The 16023-nt window shown below is 45.1% G+C and overlaps 1 protein-coding gene across 1 annotated transcript in view; it reads right to left on the reverse strand.

The window, feature by feature from the left end:
- dst (dystonin) overlaps window positions 1–5400 on the reverse strand; it is a 337440-nt gene extending 332040 nt beyond the window's left edge. The window contains exon 1 of the mRNA XM_085998161.1: window positions 3963–5400. Within this exon, the coding sequence (XP_085854287.1) occupies window positions 3963–4889 (927 nt within the window). The 5' untranslated portion in view covers window positions 4890–5400. The remainder of the gene's footprint in view (window positions 1–3962) is intronic.
- Window positions 5401–16023: the final 10623 nt, after the last annotated feature.

Below are 16023 nucleotides of genomic sequence, written 5' to 3' on the forward strand. Positions count from 1 at the left end.
GAGCCATTTGTGTTATGCTGAAACACTATTCCTTTTTTTTTTTTAGGTGCGGATGGGAATTCAACTTTAAGAGTTGAAGATTCTCAATCGGGAATTTTTTTTTAATGATGCGGTAGCAGACAAAATTTGGCACCAAGCCAGAGAGATATTAGGACAAGTGACTAAAAGCTTTGTCAAAGAGGTAGATTTTAAGGAACGTCAAAGAAGGACAGAGAGGTGGAGAGGTTTCGGGAGGGAATTCCAGAGCTTAGGGCCTAGACGGCTGAAGGCATGGCCGCCAATGGTGGGGCAAATGGAATGGGGGTGCACAAGAGGCCAGAGTTGGAGGAACAGAGAGTTCTCGGAGGGTTGTAGAGCTGGAGTAGGTTACAGAGATAGGGCAGGGTGAGGCCATGGAGGGATTTGAACACTGCCCTCTCTCTCTCTCAAGCATTGATGGATTCACTTCTGAGTTCCATGGTGCTTCTAGTTGGTTTCGGGCTGGAGTTCTGAAGCTGAACTCAGAAGTGAATCCATCTCATCCTGGAACTAACTGTTCCATCCAGAAAGTGGACGACCTGTACCAGGAATACCATCAGAAGAAAAACATTTCTAAAATCAACACAGGTGGGAATAAAATACCTAGACTGACTTGTGACAAAGCAAAGCACAGCCAACAAATAAGTGCAAGAAAGAAGACAAGAGAGAGAGAGAGCGCGAAGGGGCGGGGGGGAGAGGGAAGAGAGAAACAGAAATAGGAAGAAAAGAAATAACTGGGCAAAAGCGACTTAAATTGACAATGACGTGTTCCATTTCGAAGGTTGTTTTGATGTAGAGTTCAAAGCTCGAAGTCCATGCAGAAGTGAGAAATTTACAATCGATAGAAGAAATCAGATAGAAGTGTTACAAAAATTGAACAAGGTCAGACTATTAGGTAGGAGGAGGCAAGGGATGTTTCCTTTACAAGGTTTACAGTCTCATTATCGTGTAAAACCGATATCAGTAACACTTGCAAGAATTACATTAACATCTTAAAATAGGTTGAACATTCCCGCCATCGATTGATCAGATATGGATATCACAGTGGATCAGTGAATAGAATATAGTCTGGGCTAACGACAAAGAATAACAAAAGGTTTACTTCATTAATGGTCCACGTCCCTTCACGCAGTTGAATCCAAGCAACTTTCATTTACAAAATCTCCTCCAATCCCACCAAGAAGATTCTTAACATACTAGTCAATCTTCTCCGACACTGCCCCCTGACATGCTAAGAGAGACCCCATATTCTACGACTTATTTGTCTGTCCTTCAAACCAACATCACTAAAACCAGATTATCCGGTCATTATCACATTACTGTTTGTGGGATCTTGCTGTGCGCAAATTGGCTGCTGCATTTCCTACATTACAACAGTGACTACAATTCAAAAGTACTTCATTGCTTGTAAAGCACTTTGGGACGTCCTGAAAGATGCAATATAAATGCAAGACTCCTTCCTTAACTTTTTGCTTCTCTCCCGGTCATTTTCTTTCCTTTTGAGTACAAAGTGGGGGTGCTTTGACCGAGAAACAGCTCCTCTAACAGCTGCAGGTAGGGTTGCCAACCCTCCTGGATTGTCCAGGAGTCTCTTGGTATGGACAATTAATCTGCTGGGCACTGGTCCCTCTCGTCGTTAACCAGTTCCTCCTTACCCCGCCCCCGGCCATCTTTTCTTATCTGATTCCCTCAAAGAGGCTTTATTTACTTCTAAAATTGAACTTGCCTTCTTTAAAAAAGAAATTAAATTAGCACACAATCAGCATTGACCTTATCCAGTTGTCAACAAACCACAGCTAAGGTAATTTTCTGGCTTTACAATGTAACTGTTTTGAAAACTGAAGTAGGCATTACATGATGAAAGACACTCGATTCCTCTCTCAAACTCAACTCTCTCTAATGTTTCTAGAACACAAAACAAAGACTAAACCAGGTGTGTAATCAGAATAATAATTATTTTCTCTCATGCACACGGTCTCTCTCTTTTGCAAAAAGCTATGAATTTTATCTCAATAAAGCTTTTGAAATTTGTCCTCTCGCTTTTCTTCCAATAATTTTGGAAAAAACTTGAGTACAAATTACCAGCAGCTAAAAAGAGAAAGAAATCCTCACTCCAGCAGACTGAGCAGTGTCAATTCACCCTGGGAAATTCGGGACACTGCACAAGCTCAGACTAAAAAATTCAAATTCAGCTCACACAGCATCACAGCTCTGGACAAAAACAAACTCGGAGCTGAAGCTTCCAGGAGAGGCTGAAGCCTTGAAGTAAAAAAATTGAAATGAAGACGTTAAAAGAACAAAAACGGAAATTATTTTACAAGTTTTATTATGTTTATGTGAAATATATTATGTTTTTGATTGTTATATTTTGGTTAAAGCCTTATTTTGGACATTAGAAATTTCAGTTACAGAGTGGGGGGGGGAAATGACAAAGCATTTTGAGAGCACTGTGGAACCCAAAGGCCAGATTGCACATGATGAGTCTACAAAAGGTATTTTCCATTTATAAATGTAGAAACAGGCTGACAGTGTGCCATAAACACGACAACAGACAGTGAAGTGGTAGAGAGAGAACGTGCATGTGCACTGAAGATTTTAAATATACTATAGATGGATAATTACTGTAAAAAAAAAATTCTACCTGCAATGCAATCTTTTTTAATTAGCCTTTCCAATCTTCACAGGTTAAATATGTTGAAGTTCTTTAACTTAAGTGTGGGGTATTACATTTTGGTAAGAAAAATAGGGAGGTCACATAATACTTGGAAAATAAGAATCTGAATGGGGTAGAGGAACAAAGGGGGACAAATAAACAAATCACTAAAAGTTGCAACACAGGTTAATAAGACCATAACAAAAGCAAACCAAGCACTAGGGTTTATTTCCAGATGAACAGAATTGAAAAGTAGGGAAGTTGTGCTAAACTTGTGTCAAACCTTGGTTAGACCACACTTAGAGTACTCTGTACAGTTCTGGTCGCCGTATTATAAAAAGGATATAGAGGCACTGGAGAGGGTGCAGAGAAGATTTACAAGGATGATACCAGAAGTGCGAGGATCAGAAGTGCGAAGTTATACCTATCAAGAAAGGATGAACAGGCTGGGTCTCTTTCCTCTTGAAAAAAGACTGAGGGGTGACCTAATGGAGGTCTTTAAAATTATGAAAGGTTTTGATAGAGTAGACACAGAGTGTTTCCACTTGTGGGGAAGAGCAAAACTAGAGGCCATCAATATAAGATAGTCACCAAGAAATTAAATGCGGAATTCAGAATAAAAACTTCTTTACCCAGAGAGTGGTGAGAATGTGGAACTCGCTACCACAGGGAGTGGTTGAAGCGAATAGTATAGATACATTTAAGGGGAAGCTAGATAAGCAGGTGAGAGAGAAGGGAATAGAGGATTATGCTGAAAAGTGTTAGATGGGGAAGGATGGGAGGAGGCTTGAGGTGAGCATAAATGCCGGCATGGACTAGTTGGGCTGCATGGCCTGTTTCTGTGCTTAGTTCTATGTAAGTCTACGTAAACGTATAGGTTAATGTGCCATCAAACCATATAGATTGATGCACAGTCCACCCCTATAGATCAATGAGCTGCCAAAACATATAGATTGAAGCGCCATGAAACCGTATAGATTGATGCCCCATGAAACCGTATAGAATAATGCCCCATGAAACCGTATAGAATGATGCCCCATGAAACTGTATAGAATGATGCCCCATGAAACCGTATAGAATGATGCCCCATGAAACCGTATAGAATGATGCCCCATGAAACCACATATAACTTGATGCCCAAACAGAAAAGAAAATTGATGCTCCCACAAACTTATCTATGAATCGATGCACAGCCCACTGCTCAGAACACATTATATATATATAAAACCATTTTCCCTAATCAGTTAATTAAAGGCCTTGGGGGGAGGGATAGAAACCAACAACTGATTACCTCATCGAACAGTGATGCGACTCTATTACCAGCTGAATGTTTATGTCTGCACATTGCTGATTCCCCGGACACTTTCCCAGACAGAGGCAGAAGGCTGTTTCCCGGCGCTGTGGGAGATGAATCACTGCAGTAGGCGTCGCCTCGCTGCCTCTTTGTGTGAGGTCCAGAGACCGTTAATGGCGGCTTACGATGTGACAACTCAGGTCGGTCTGCTAACCAACAGTTGGTGCTTGCGGCGTTATAAAGTGTGCAATCGAGGATATCGGCCAGACTTCTGGATGGCTGACTGTCAGACTGGCTTTCCACCTTCGAGCACGGGACAGGCCACGCAATGGCACTCAGGCTGACTGCCTTTTCAGTCTCAAAATCCAGACAGCGCCGGTCGAACGGGTTATCCTGGACTCCGCTGTGCTTCAACCTTTTCTTCTTCTTCTTTGCCCGGGAGAGCTCATTGCCGCCAGCCACACATTCCCTGCTCACCCCGTCCGATTCCACGTCCCCTTCGGACTGGTACAGAATGCAGCTACCCGAAATGGAAAGGGAGGAGGACTCGCTGACATCGCCAGGCCTGCTGGTTAGAGTGCTGGTTAAATAACTTGGCTCACCGTTCGGGCCGGCGCGGCTGCTACCCGCGGTACCGTCGCTGCGATCGTTTCCGTTACTCAGACAACGCAGCGACGACTCTCCGCTGAAATCCTCCTCCAAGGTCCCTCCCGGTGCAGGAGCTCCAGCTGCGATCCCTCGCCACTCCTCAGCATCACTCGGCTGAACAAATTCCCGTGGAAACTGCAGTTCCTCTTTTTTCTTCTTCTTCCTCTTCAGATAAAGTTTGCTGCGGCGATAAGGAGAGCGACCCAGAGGGGCCTTGGCAGGATCCACTGCACATTCTTCTTTCTGCGCTCTCACACATCCACAAGTGTTTCCCATTTTCTTCACAAAGAGCAGAGGGTAATCTGCTGGAGCAGAACTGGCCTGTCGAAAATGTTATTTACCAAGTCAAAATCCTGAACAGCAGGCTTATCCATAACCAGAGCTTTCTCCTTCACCCTCTCACTGTCTCTCTTGCTCTCTCCTCTGTCTGTCTCTCTCTCTCTCTCTCTCTCTCTCTCCCTCTCTCCCTCTCACTGGCAGTCTTTCTCCTCTCACGAGCTATCTTTCTCCTTCACACAGACACACTCTCTCTCTCTCTCTCTTTCTCCTTCACTCTCTTGCTGGCTGTCTTTCTCTCATTCTCTGTGTGCAGCCATTTTGCATATGTGAAATGTTCATGCAGCCAATGATGGCATTTAGCCCAGAAAGGGCCTGTGTCTGATCAGTCCATAACCAACCATGGTTACAGCAGTGGAGTACGCTCTGAACTAAACTCATTCAGCGTGTATACAGTGGGAGCGACCTTGCTGAAATTTAGCAGAGACTCTACGCCACGAGATAATAAATGAAAAACTCCCAGATTAGCCACAACTTGCTCCATTTAAAGCTGCAGCACCAAGTGAAGGGAGTTTCAGTAATGCTTAAGGAATTTACAGCAACCTTTGAAATCATTAAGCTACGTACATACCCAGAGCAAATAGCATTGTGCTAATGAATCACTGTTGGGAGGTGGGGGGTGAGGGGAAAGGGGGGGGGGGTGGAAGTATTTGTCACCTTTCCCAACACAAGACCTTCACTGCAGAGAAAAATGTGCTGTAATAAAACTGATTAATTTTTGATTTAAAAAAATCCTCCTTAAAACCTTTTTAATAATGTGAGTTACATTCCAGAGCCCCAATTACCATAATGTTATCAGTAGCTTCCCAGCTGTGTTGACACTTGATGTGGTCATCAAGCAATTGGACTTCAACTTTATTGCACATTCTAGTCCAAATATATATAATATGTATGTATTATTTAAAGGGGAGGTTAAGTCGAGGAGGAAACACTTTTGGCTCAAAGTGCTCCCCATCCTGTATAGCAACAGATTCACAATTACTTTTCACTGATTTGTTAGTGTAAAAATTAACTTCTTCTGCCACAAGGCCTCCCCAATAACAGCACTGCCCGTGAGGAGTGTCCTGGAGAGACTCCATAGAAACCCGCAGGGACTGACCCGAGACACAGTCAAGCCCTGGGAACGCATACTGCAGGCGGAGGATGCAGATTCCACAGCCAGTGGTGCGATGTCCCAAACTCCCACAGCCCAGAATCAGATCTTGCACACTAGTCTGAAAGTGTCTGATCTCACCTGATCTCAGAAGCTAAGCAGAGTCAGGCCTGGTTAGTACTTCGATGGGAGACTGCCTGGGAATACCAGGTGCAATAGGCTTTAGGGGTATGGGGAGAAAGCAGGTACCGGTACTGAACTTAGATGACCAGCCATGATCGCATTGAATGGCGGAACAGGCTCGAGGGGCCGAATGGCCTACTCCTGCTCCTATCTTCTAGGTTTCTATGTCAAATAGTGGGGACAGATGCATAGAAACAAACAGCTGCACCAGGAGGCACTTGCATACAACCAACCGCACCCCCCATACGACACGTCACGCTGGCTGGACCCACCCCACGCCAACCCGCATCACCACGTCAACCCACCCTACCATTAGGCTGCCCAACCGCGCTGACCCGCCACCGCACCACCCTTGCCTACCACCCGCACTGACCCATCCCGCCACATTACCCCACGGGCGCTATATAAATACAAGTCTTTTCTTTCTTTCTGCCTTTTATTTGAACGCAAACTCGATTATAATGAGCCCATAACTGAATGCTGCTGTTGAAAGCTGATGATGGAAAGAATGTTTCGGTTTTGTAATCAACGGCTGCAGGGCATTCTGAAGGGGGAGGGTGAACAGTCAGAGGTCGTGGTTCACATTGGGACCAACGACATGGGTAGGAAGAGGGATGAGGTCCTGCAGCAAGAATTTAGGGAGCTAGGTAGCAGATTAAAGAGCAGGACCTCAAAAGTTGTATTCTTTGGATTACTCCCGGTGCCACGTGCTAGTGAGTATAGGAATAGGAGGATAGAGCAGATGAATGCATGGCTAAAGAGTTGGTGCAGGGGGGAGGGCTTTAGTTTCCTGGATCACTGGGCCTGCTTCTGGGGAAGGTGGGACTTGTACAAGTCGGACGGATTGCACCTGAACGGGACAAATATCCTTGTGGGGAGGTTTGCTAGCACTGTTCGGGGGGGCGGGGGGGGGGGGGGGTTAAACTAACTTGGCAGGGGGATGGGATACAGAATGGAGCTATAATCGGGGGTGATGTACAGCCAAATATAGAGGAAAAAATAAGTCAGACTGGAAGGCAGAGCAAATATGTTACGGCACAAGGGAGTAGGGCAAGGCTAAATGGCATTTATTTTAATGCAAGGAGTCTTACGAATAAGGTGGATGAACTGAAGTTGTTGATGAACACATGGGAGTATGATATTGTTGCTATCACGGAGACATGGTTGAGGGAGGAGCAAGACTGGCAGCTCAATATTCCGGGGTATAGAATCTTCAGGCGAGACACAGGGGGAGGGGGGGGGGTAAAAAAGGAGGGGGTGTCGCAATATTAATTAAGGAGACAATTACTGCTGTAAGGAGGGACGATATATTAACAGGTTCCTCTAATGAGACCATATGGGTTGAACTTAAAAACAAAAAGGGGGCTAGCACTTTGCTGGGCGTGTACTATAGGCCCCCAAACAGCCAGGGGGAGATAGAGGAACAGGTATGTAGGCAAATCTCAGAGAAGTGTGCAAATAATAGGGTAATTATAGTGGGGTATTTCAACTTCCCCAATATTAACTGGGATAGTCAGAGTGTGAAAGGCTTAGAGGGTGCAGAATTCTTAGTGCATCCAGGAGAGCTTTTTAAGCCAGCATGTAGAAAGTCCGACAAGAGAGGGGGCGGTACTGGACCTAATTCTAGGGAATGTGGCCGGGCAAGTGGTAGAAGTGTTAGTAGGTGAGCACTTTGGTGACCGTGACCATAATTCGGTGAGATTTAAGGTAGTCATGGAAAAGGACAAGGATGGACCGGAAATAAAGGTTCTACATTGGGGGAAGGCCGATTTTAATATGATAAGGCAGGATCTGGCCAATGTGGACTGGGATCAGCTACTTGAAGGAAAATCCACATCGGAGCAATGGGAGTCTTTCAGAAAGGAAACTGAGAGTGTACAATGGCAACATGTTCCCGTAAAGGTTAAGGGTGGGACCAACATGCCCAGGGAACCTTGGATGTCAAGGGATATACGAGAATGGATTAGGAAAAAAAGGGGGGCTTTTGGCAGATACAAAGGACTAAAGACAGAGGAAGCCCTAGAGGAGTATAAAAAGTGCAGGGGGATACTTAAAAAAGAAATTAGGAGAGCGAGGAGGGGCCATGAAATAACACTGGCGAGCAAAATAAAGGAAAATCCTAAGGTGTTTTATAAGTATATTAAGGGCAAGAGGATAACTAGGGAAAGAGTAGGGCCCATTAGGGACCAAAGTGGCAAGCTGTGTGTAGAGCCAGAGGATGTAGGTGGGGTTTTAAATGAATTTTTTGCATCTGTGTTCACTATGGAGAAGAACGATGTGGACATAGAAATCGGGCAGGGGGACTGTGATATACTTGAACATATTAGCATCGAGAGGGAGGAGGTACTAGCGGTTTTAGCAGGCTTAAAAGTGGCTAAATCCCCAGGCCGGGACGAGATGTATCCCAGGCTATGTGAGGCAAGGGAGGAGATTGCAGAGGCTCTGACACAAATTTTCAGAACCTCTCTGGCCACAGGGGATGTGCCAGAGGACTGGAGAACAGCAAACGTAGTACCATTATTCAAGAAGGGTAGTAAGGATAAACCAGGGAATTACAGGCCAGTGAGCCTAACATCAGTGGTAGGGAAATTATTGGAAAAAATTCTGAGGGACAGAATTAGTCTCCACTTGGAGAGGCAAGGATTAATTAGGGATAGCCAGCATGGCTTTCTCAAGGGAAGATCATGTCTGACCAATTTGATTGAATTTTGAGAGGGGGTGACTAGGTGTGTGGATGAGGGTAGTGCAGTGAACATGGTTTACATGGATTTCAGTAAGGCTTTTGATAAAGTCCCGCATAGGAGACTGGTCAGGAAGGTAAGAGCCCATGGGACCAGGGTGCCTTGGCACATTGGATCCAAAACTGGCTTAGTGGCAGAAGGCAGAGGGTGATGGTGGAAGGTTGTTTTTGTGACTGGAAGCCTGTGTCCAGTGGGGTACCGCAGGGATTGGTGCTGGGTCCCTTGCTGTTTGTGGTCTACATTAATGATTTGGATGTGGATGTAAAAGGTATGATCAGTAAGTTTGCAGATGACACGGAAATTGGTGGGGTGGTAAATAGCGAGGAGGGTAGCCTTAGTCTGCAGGACGATATAGATGGGTTGGTCAGATGGGCGGAACAGTGGCAAATGGAATTTAACCCTGAAAAGTGTGAGGTGATGCATTTTGGAGGGACTAACAAGGCAAGGGAATACACAGTGAATGGTAAGACCCTAGGAAAGGCAGAGGATCCTTGGTGTGCAATGTACATAGATCCCTGAAGGCAGCAGAACAGGTGGATAAGGTGGTTAAAAAGGCATATGGGGTACTTGCCTTCATTAGCCAAGGCATAGAATATAAGAGCAGGGAGGTTATGATGGAGCTGTACAAAACGCTGGTAAGGCCACAGCTGGAGTATTGTGTGCAGTTCTGGTCGCCACACTATAGGAAGGATGTGATTGCTTTGGAGAGGGTGCAGAGGAGATTTACCAGGATGTTACCTGGGCTGGAGCGCTTCAGCTATGAAGAAAGACTGGACAGGCTGGGGTTGTTCTCCTTGGAGCAGAGAAGGCTGAGGGGGGACCTGATTGAGGTATATAAAATTATGAGGGGCATAGATAGGGTGGATAGAAAGGAACTTTTCCCCTTAGTAGAGGGGTCAATAACAAGGGGGCATAGATTCAAGGTAAGGGGCAGGAGGTTTAGAGGGGATTTGAGGAAAAACTTTTTCACCCAGAGGGTGGATGGAATCTGGAACTCACTGCCTGAAAGGGTGGTAGAGGCAGGAACCCTCACAACATTCAAGAAGCATTTGGATGAGCTCTTGAAATGCCATAGCATACAAGGCTACGGACCAAATGCTGGAAAATGGAATTAGATTAGACAGGGCTTGATAACCGGCGCGGACGCGATGGGCCGAAGGGCCTCTTTCTGTGCTGTATAACTAGAACTATAACTTGCGTTAATGTGGAAAATGGGGGAGAATGTTCTGGGACAGAGACAAGCTCAACCCTAAACACCTTAAAAAAAAAAAAATCCCGAGCCTGTTGCTTTCAGTCTAAACCTTAGAGTCAACTGTCCAGTCAGCAGCACTGTGCCTCTGATGGGCCAACTAAATAATCTATAAATAAGTAATAATACAGCTAGGCTTGCCAACTCTGGTTGGGCCTATTGCTGGAGGTTTCATCACATGACCTTCAGGCCCAGTCAAACAGCCTTTTTCTTCCATCTCCAATATTTGTCTAACTAAGAAATGAAAGTGTTCAAAGAAAATGATTTTTTTTTTAATAAATGCACAATTTTTTTTGTTTCATTCCTTTATTATTTTTCTCCCAGGTTGCTTGCAGCAGTGACCTGCAGATTAATCCTCAATCCCTGGAGACAATCCTGTAGGGATGGCAATCCTAAATACAGCTTAAAACCAACAAATCTGTGGAGGCCAGATGTCCGAATCTGTCGATTTGTGCAGGACTGCAGGGAACAAAGTGCTTTCACTAGAATAATTTAGAACAGTGATGATATTTATTGCATGTTCAGGTGACGACTAAACTCAGAGTCGTGTCATCGTGAACATTTTAATAAGAGGGCTTGCAAATGAAGTTTGCTTGTTTCGTTTGGCAATGTGCATGGTAAGAATTTCTCACGTGAGCGCGCAAATTCAGGACAGGGTGTGAGACAGCCCCAACGCAAGAACAGTGCGGGCGCAAGCATAGCCTCTGAACCGGCTTGTGCCAGCCAGCACTGCTCGTTCCACATTGCCGTCCTGGACAAACTTTCCCCTTCAGGGTTTCCTTTGACAGGGCCCCGGGTGAAGGGCTTCAAGCACTCCCACATCTGTTACAGGTAGTAGCAACTTTACAAGTCATTAAATCAAACCCCCCCAGCAAACTCCCAGTTCTAACTCAAACAGCACGGAAAGTGTATTCCCCACTCAATCTGCATTGGTTACTTGGGAGTTTAATCCAATGTCACTTTGCACCGAATTACACATTGCGCTGACTGAGAACAGGAGGGGGAGGGAGAGGGAGAGAAGGATCCGATTTTAACTGTTCTCAATATTCAGTTAGATTGTCAGCGACCTGACGCTTCATTATTTTAATTCCAGAGTCTTCTGTTTATACAATTCCATCCCCCACCTCCCCAACCCCCAACCGTCGCCCCCTCCCCCGGCAACTCTCCTCTCCACACACCCCCGCCATCACCTCGTCTCTCTTCCCCCCCCCCCCCCACCAGCTCGTCTCTCCCTCACCTCCCCCTCGCCCCCCCGCAACCACCTCGTCTCTCCCTCACCTCCCCCCCGACCAACTCTCAACCCAACATCATGGAGAAGATGACCTGTGTGTGCTAGTGCATTCCTTCGAAGTGGCTTTACAATTTTATTGCAGTTAGTGCACAGAGGAATTCTTAGCCCCGCTTAATCTATATATGCTCCATGCCTATTTCTAGTTTCTTTTTTAAAACTCCATTCCTATAACTTAACACACTAATATCAGATAGATATGAAGCAAAAGCAATTCCATTTGCTGTGACCTTGCAGACTGATACTGCTATAATAATTAGTTTGATTCTGATCTGGCAATGTGTAAAATTACCCAACAGACCTCTGTACTTTCAGTTCAAATTCCACACGCAACCATGTTAGAAAGAAAGCAAAGGTTTGAGGCCTCGAAAATATGTTTATCAAATGCTGCAGAGTACAGAAATTCAGGCAGAGTTTTAACTGAAGCAAATAGTTCCTGTTGGAGTAACACCTCAAATATTGGTCTGGAAGCTGTAATACATTTACTCTGTGTTTCAATGCTCTTACTGTTACTTGGAGTCTCCATGAAGCCTTACACAAGGCTGAAGTACAAGGTGGGGGAAGATCACATAACCTTGTGGGCATAAATCTTTTGAACAAGCAGTGTCCCTTTGTGTTATCCGTTCATGAGACGGTGTAAGTATCCCATTAGAGCGTGAAGGTTAAAGCTAAACAGTACAGAGAAAGACTTATATTTATATATACAGCGCCTTTCATGAGCTCAGAACGTCCAAAAGCGATTTACAGCCAATTAAATGCTTTTTAAAAAAGTGTAGCCACTGTTATGTAGGAAATGCCCCAGCCAGTGTGCACACAGCAAGCTTCCACAGAAAAAAGTGATAATGACCAGTTCGGTTTTTTAGTGATATTGGTTGAGGGATAAAAATTGGCCAGGACACCGGAGATAACTCCCCTGCTCGTTTTCGAATAGTGCCATGGAATCTTTTACATCCACCCGAGAGGACAGACAGAGCCTCGGTTTAACATCTCATCCGAAAGACGGCACCTCTGACAGTGCAGCACTCCCTCAGCACTGCACTGGGAGTGTCAGCCTGGATTTTGTGCTCAAGTCTCTGGAGTGGGACTTGAACCCACAACCTTCTGACTCAGGAGGCAAGAATCAGATGTGAAAAGAATGTTATTGCTGGGACACAAGTCAGCTGCTGCTATGTTGTTATACCCTAAATGAGAGATCACGATATGCAGCAATGATTTTATTTTGGAATGATGGTAATCTAGACATTGCCACATTTAACAGTTTATGTCATGACTAAGTCATGCTATAATGACTGATCCCTAACCAATGACATCCCATCTTAACCACTGAACCCTTTATTCATACTGGACCGAACAATGTAATGTTCTAAATTCGGGGGAAGAGTCCAAAACTACAGGCTATAAATATAAAAGATAGTCACCAAGAAATCCAAAAGGGAATTCAGGAGAAACTTCTTTACTCAGAGTGGTGAGAATGTGGAACTCGCTACCACAAGGAGTGGTTGAGGCGAATAGCAGAGTGATGGTGGAAGGTTGGTGGAAGGTTGTTTTTGTGACTGGAAGCCTGTGTCCAGTGGGGTACCGCAGGGATTGGTGCTGGGTCCCTTGCTGTTTGTGGTCTACATTAATGATTTGGATGTGAATGTAAAAGGTATGATCAGTAAGTTCGCAGATGACACGAAAATTGGTGGGGTGGTAAATAGCGAGGCGGGAAGCCTCAGGCTACAGGACGATATAGATGGGTTGGTCAGATGGGCGGAACAGTGGCAAATGGAATTTAACCCTGAAAAGTGTGAGCATTTTGGACGGACTAACAAGGCAAGGGAATACACACGAATGGTAGGACCCTAGGAAAGACAGAGGATCAGAGGGACCTTGGTGTGCATGTACACAGATCCCTGAAGGCAGCAGAACAGGTGGATAAGGTGGTTAAAAAGGCATATGGGATACTTACATTCTATGCCTTGGCTAATGAAGGCAAGAGCAGGGAGGTTATGATGGAGCTGTACAAAACGCTGGTTAGGCCACAGCTGGAGTACTGTGTGCAGTTCTGGTCGCCACACTTTAGGAAGGATGTGATTGCTTTGGAGAGGGTGCAGAGGAGATTTACCAGGATGTTACCTGGGCTGGAGCGCTTCAGCTATGAAGAAAGACTGGACAGGCTGGGGTTGTTCTCCTTGGAGCAGAGAAGGCTGAGGGGGGACCTGATTGAGGTATATAAAATTATGAGGGGCATAGATAGGGTGGATAGAAAGGAACTTTTCCCCTTAGTAGAGGGGTCAATAACAAGGGGGCATAGATTCAAGGTAAGGGGCAGGAGGTTTAGAGGGGATTTGAGGAAAAACTTTTTCACCCAGAGGGTGGTTGGAATCTAGAACTCACTGCCTGAAAGGGTGGTAGAGGCAGGAACCCTCAACATTCAAGAAGCATTTGGATGAGCACTTAAAATGCCATAGCATACAAGGCTACGGACCAAATGCTGGAAAATGGGATTAGATTAGACAGGGCTTGATGGCCGGCGTGGGCGCGATGGGCCGAAGGGCCTCTTTCTGTGCTGTATGACTATGACTCTATGCATTGATGGGGAAACTAGATAAACACGAGGGAGAAAATAGGTGGTTATGCTGATCGGGTGAGATGAATAGGGGTGGGAGGAGGCTTGTGTGGAGCATAAACCAGCTGGACCGAATGGCCTGTTGCTGCGCTGTAAATTCTGTGTAAAAGATGCAGCAACCATTTTTATATATTCAGGCTGTCATTACTGGTTTGGTTGCAGTTCCACTAACAAATGCTACCAAAGCCAGTTACAATCCCACCACTACTTAAAGACACTCACCTTCCGAGGCCTCCAAAACTTTATTACCCTTCTAACAGTGCGCGAGAGCTCGGACAGCATAATTTATGTTCAGAAACCTTCAGAACTGCAATGATTCCAGATGAACAGCACCAGGTCTTAACTCATGACACAAAAAGACAGCACAGGATTCAGTCAGTCCCTGGGAACATTCTTTGGTCATTTTGCAAAACAGGAAATTAATTTTGCATCTCTACTTTCATATGGCTGCCAGAAATAAAATGGTTACACAAAAAAAAGGAGTATTTGGCTTTTCTCCCATCTGGCCTTGGTTAAAGAGGTGGAACTAACAACTTCTTTGTATTTATATAGCGCCTTTAACAGAGTAAAACGCCCTAAGGCGCTTCACAGGAGCGTTATCAAAGAAAACCTGTCACTGAGCCATACGAGGAGCTATTAGGACAGGTGACCAAAAGCTTGGGAGACACAGGAAACTTTTAAGGCGCAGAGAGAGGTAGAGAAGTTTAGGGAGGTGGTAGAGCAATGAAAATGGGGGGATGCGCAAGAGGCCATAATTGAAGGAGCGCAGAGATCTTTGAGGGTTGTGGTGCTGGAGAAGGTTACAGAGATCGGGAGCGGCGAGGCCATGGAGGGATTGGAACACAAGGATGAGAATTTTAAATCTGAAGCATTGCTAGACCGGGAGCCAATGTAGGTCAGTGAGCACAGGGCGGGTGGGTGAACAGGACTTGGCACGAGTTAGGATATGGGCAGCAGAGTTTACAGAGGGTGCAAGGTGAGAAGCTGTCCAGGAGAGCATTGGAATAGTCAAGTCTAGAGGTAACAAAGGCACTGATGATGGTTTCAGCAGCAGGAGAGTTGGGTCAATATCATCGCTGTGATCCAGTATACGGATCAATTATAGACCGGATGGTAAATTCCTTCACAATTCACTCCGAATGAACTAAAGCTGCCAATATGCATTCAGTAGCTCATGATTTACTGAGCATCTCTGAACACCAATTTTTCCACTAATCCTTTATTCCCTCCTCCATTCTCACAGCTAATGCAATGATAGGAGATCGATCCTTAATGTTTCATCCAAGTGCAACTACAGGTACCTAACACTTTGTTTATTCATAGCTACTCTTATGTTCATGTTTAGTCAGTTGCCAACTGTCTATTTTTCCTCACAAAGAAGCAGCTTTCCAGCCCCCACCCTCCCCAGTCACACTGTTGGTGTAGAGATCTGGAAACGAGCTATTCCAGGTCTTCGCTCAAATGGGCGCTGAAAAAAATCTGAACGTGTGGAAGGCAACATTGGCAACTATTGCTCAATAAACAGAAAGTGCAGTAAATACTAACAGGTCAAGAAAGAAACAGAGTTAACCTTTCAGGTCAATGACCTTTCATCAGAACATAGTTTGGCAACTATGTCTTAAATTTCTAGTCCCTACCGGCCCCGATTTGTCAACCAGCTTGAAATCGATATCCCTACAAATCCATGTGAAGGATTTACTTTACTCTGGAGTCATTGTGGGGGAAAGCAAGAAATAGTTTGAGGCAGGGGTGAATGGAAAGCAACATTTCACAAACTGAATTGCACAATGTGATCCCAAAACAGCCAACAAAAATCCTGGAATCCAGTCCAATTAAAAAGGTATTTCATTTATCCAGTCACCTTGAAGTAGTGGCCGAGAGCAGAGTCTTTAATCAGGGCAGGTTTTCA

This window comes from Somniosus microcephalus, chromosome 9 (genome assembly GCF_052327205.1).
Source record: "Somniosus microcephalus isolate GS21.2 chromosome 9, FLI_Smic_1.0, whole genome shotgun sequence".
Taxonomy (NCBI): domain Eukaryota; kingdom Metazoa; phylum Chordata; class Chondrichthyes; order Squaliformes; family Somniosidae; genus Somniosus; species Somniosus microcephalus.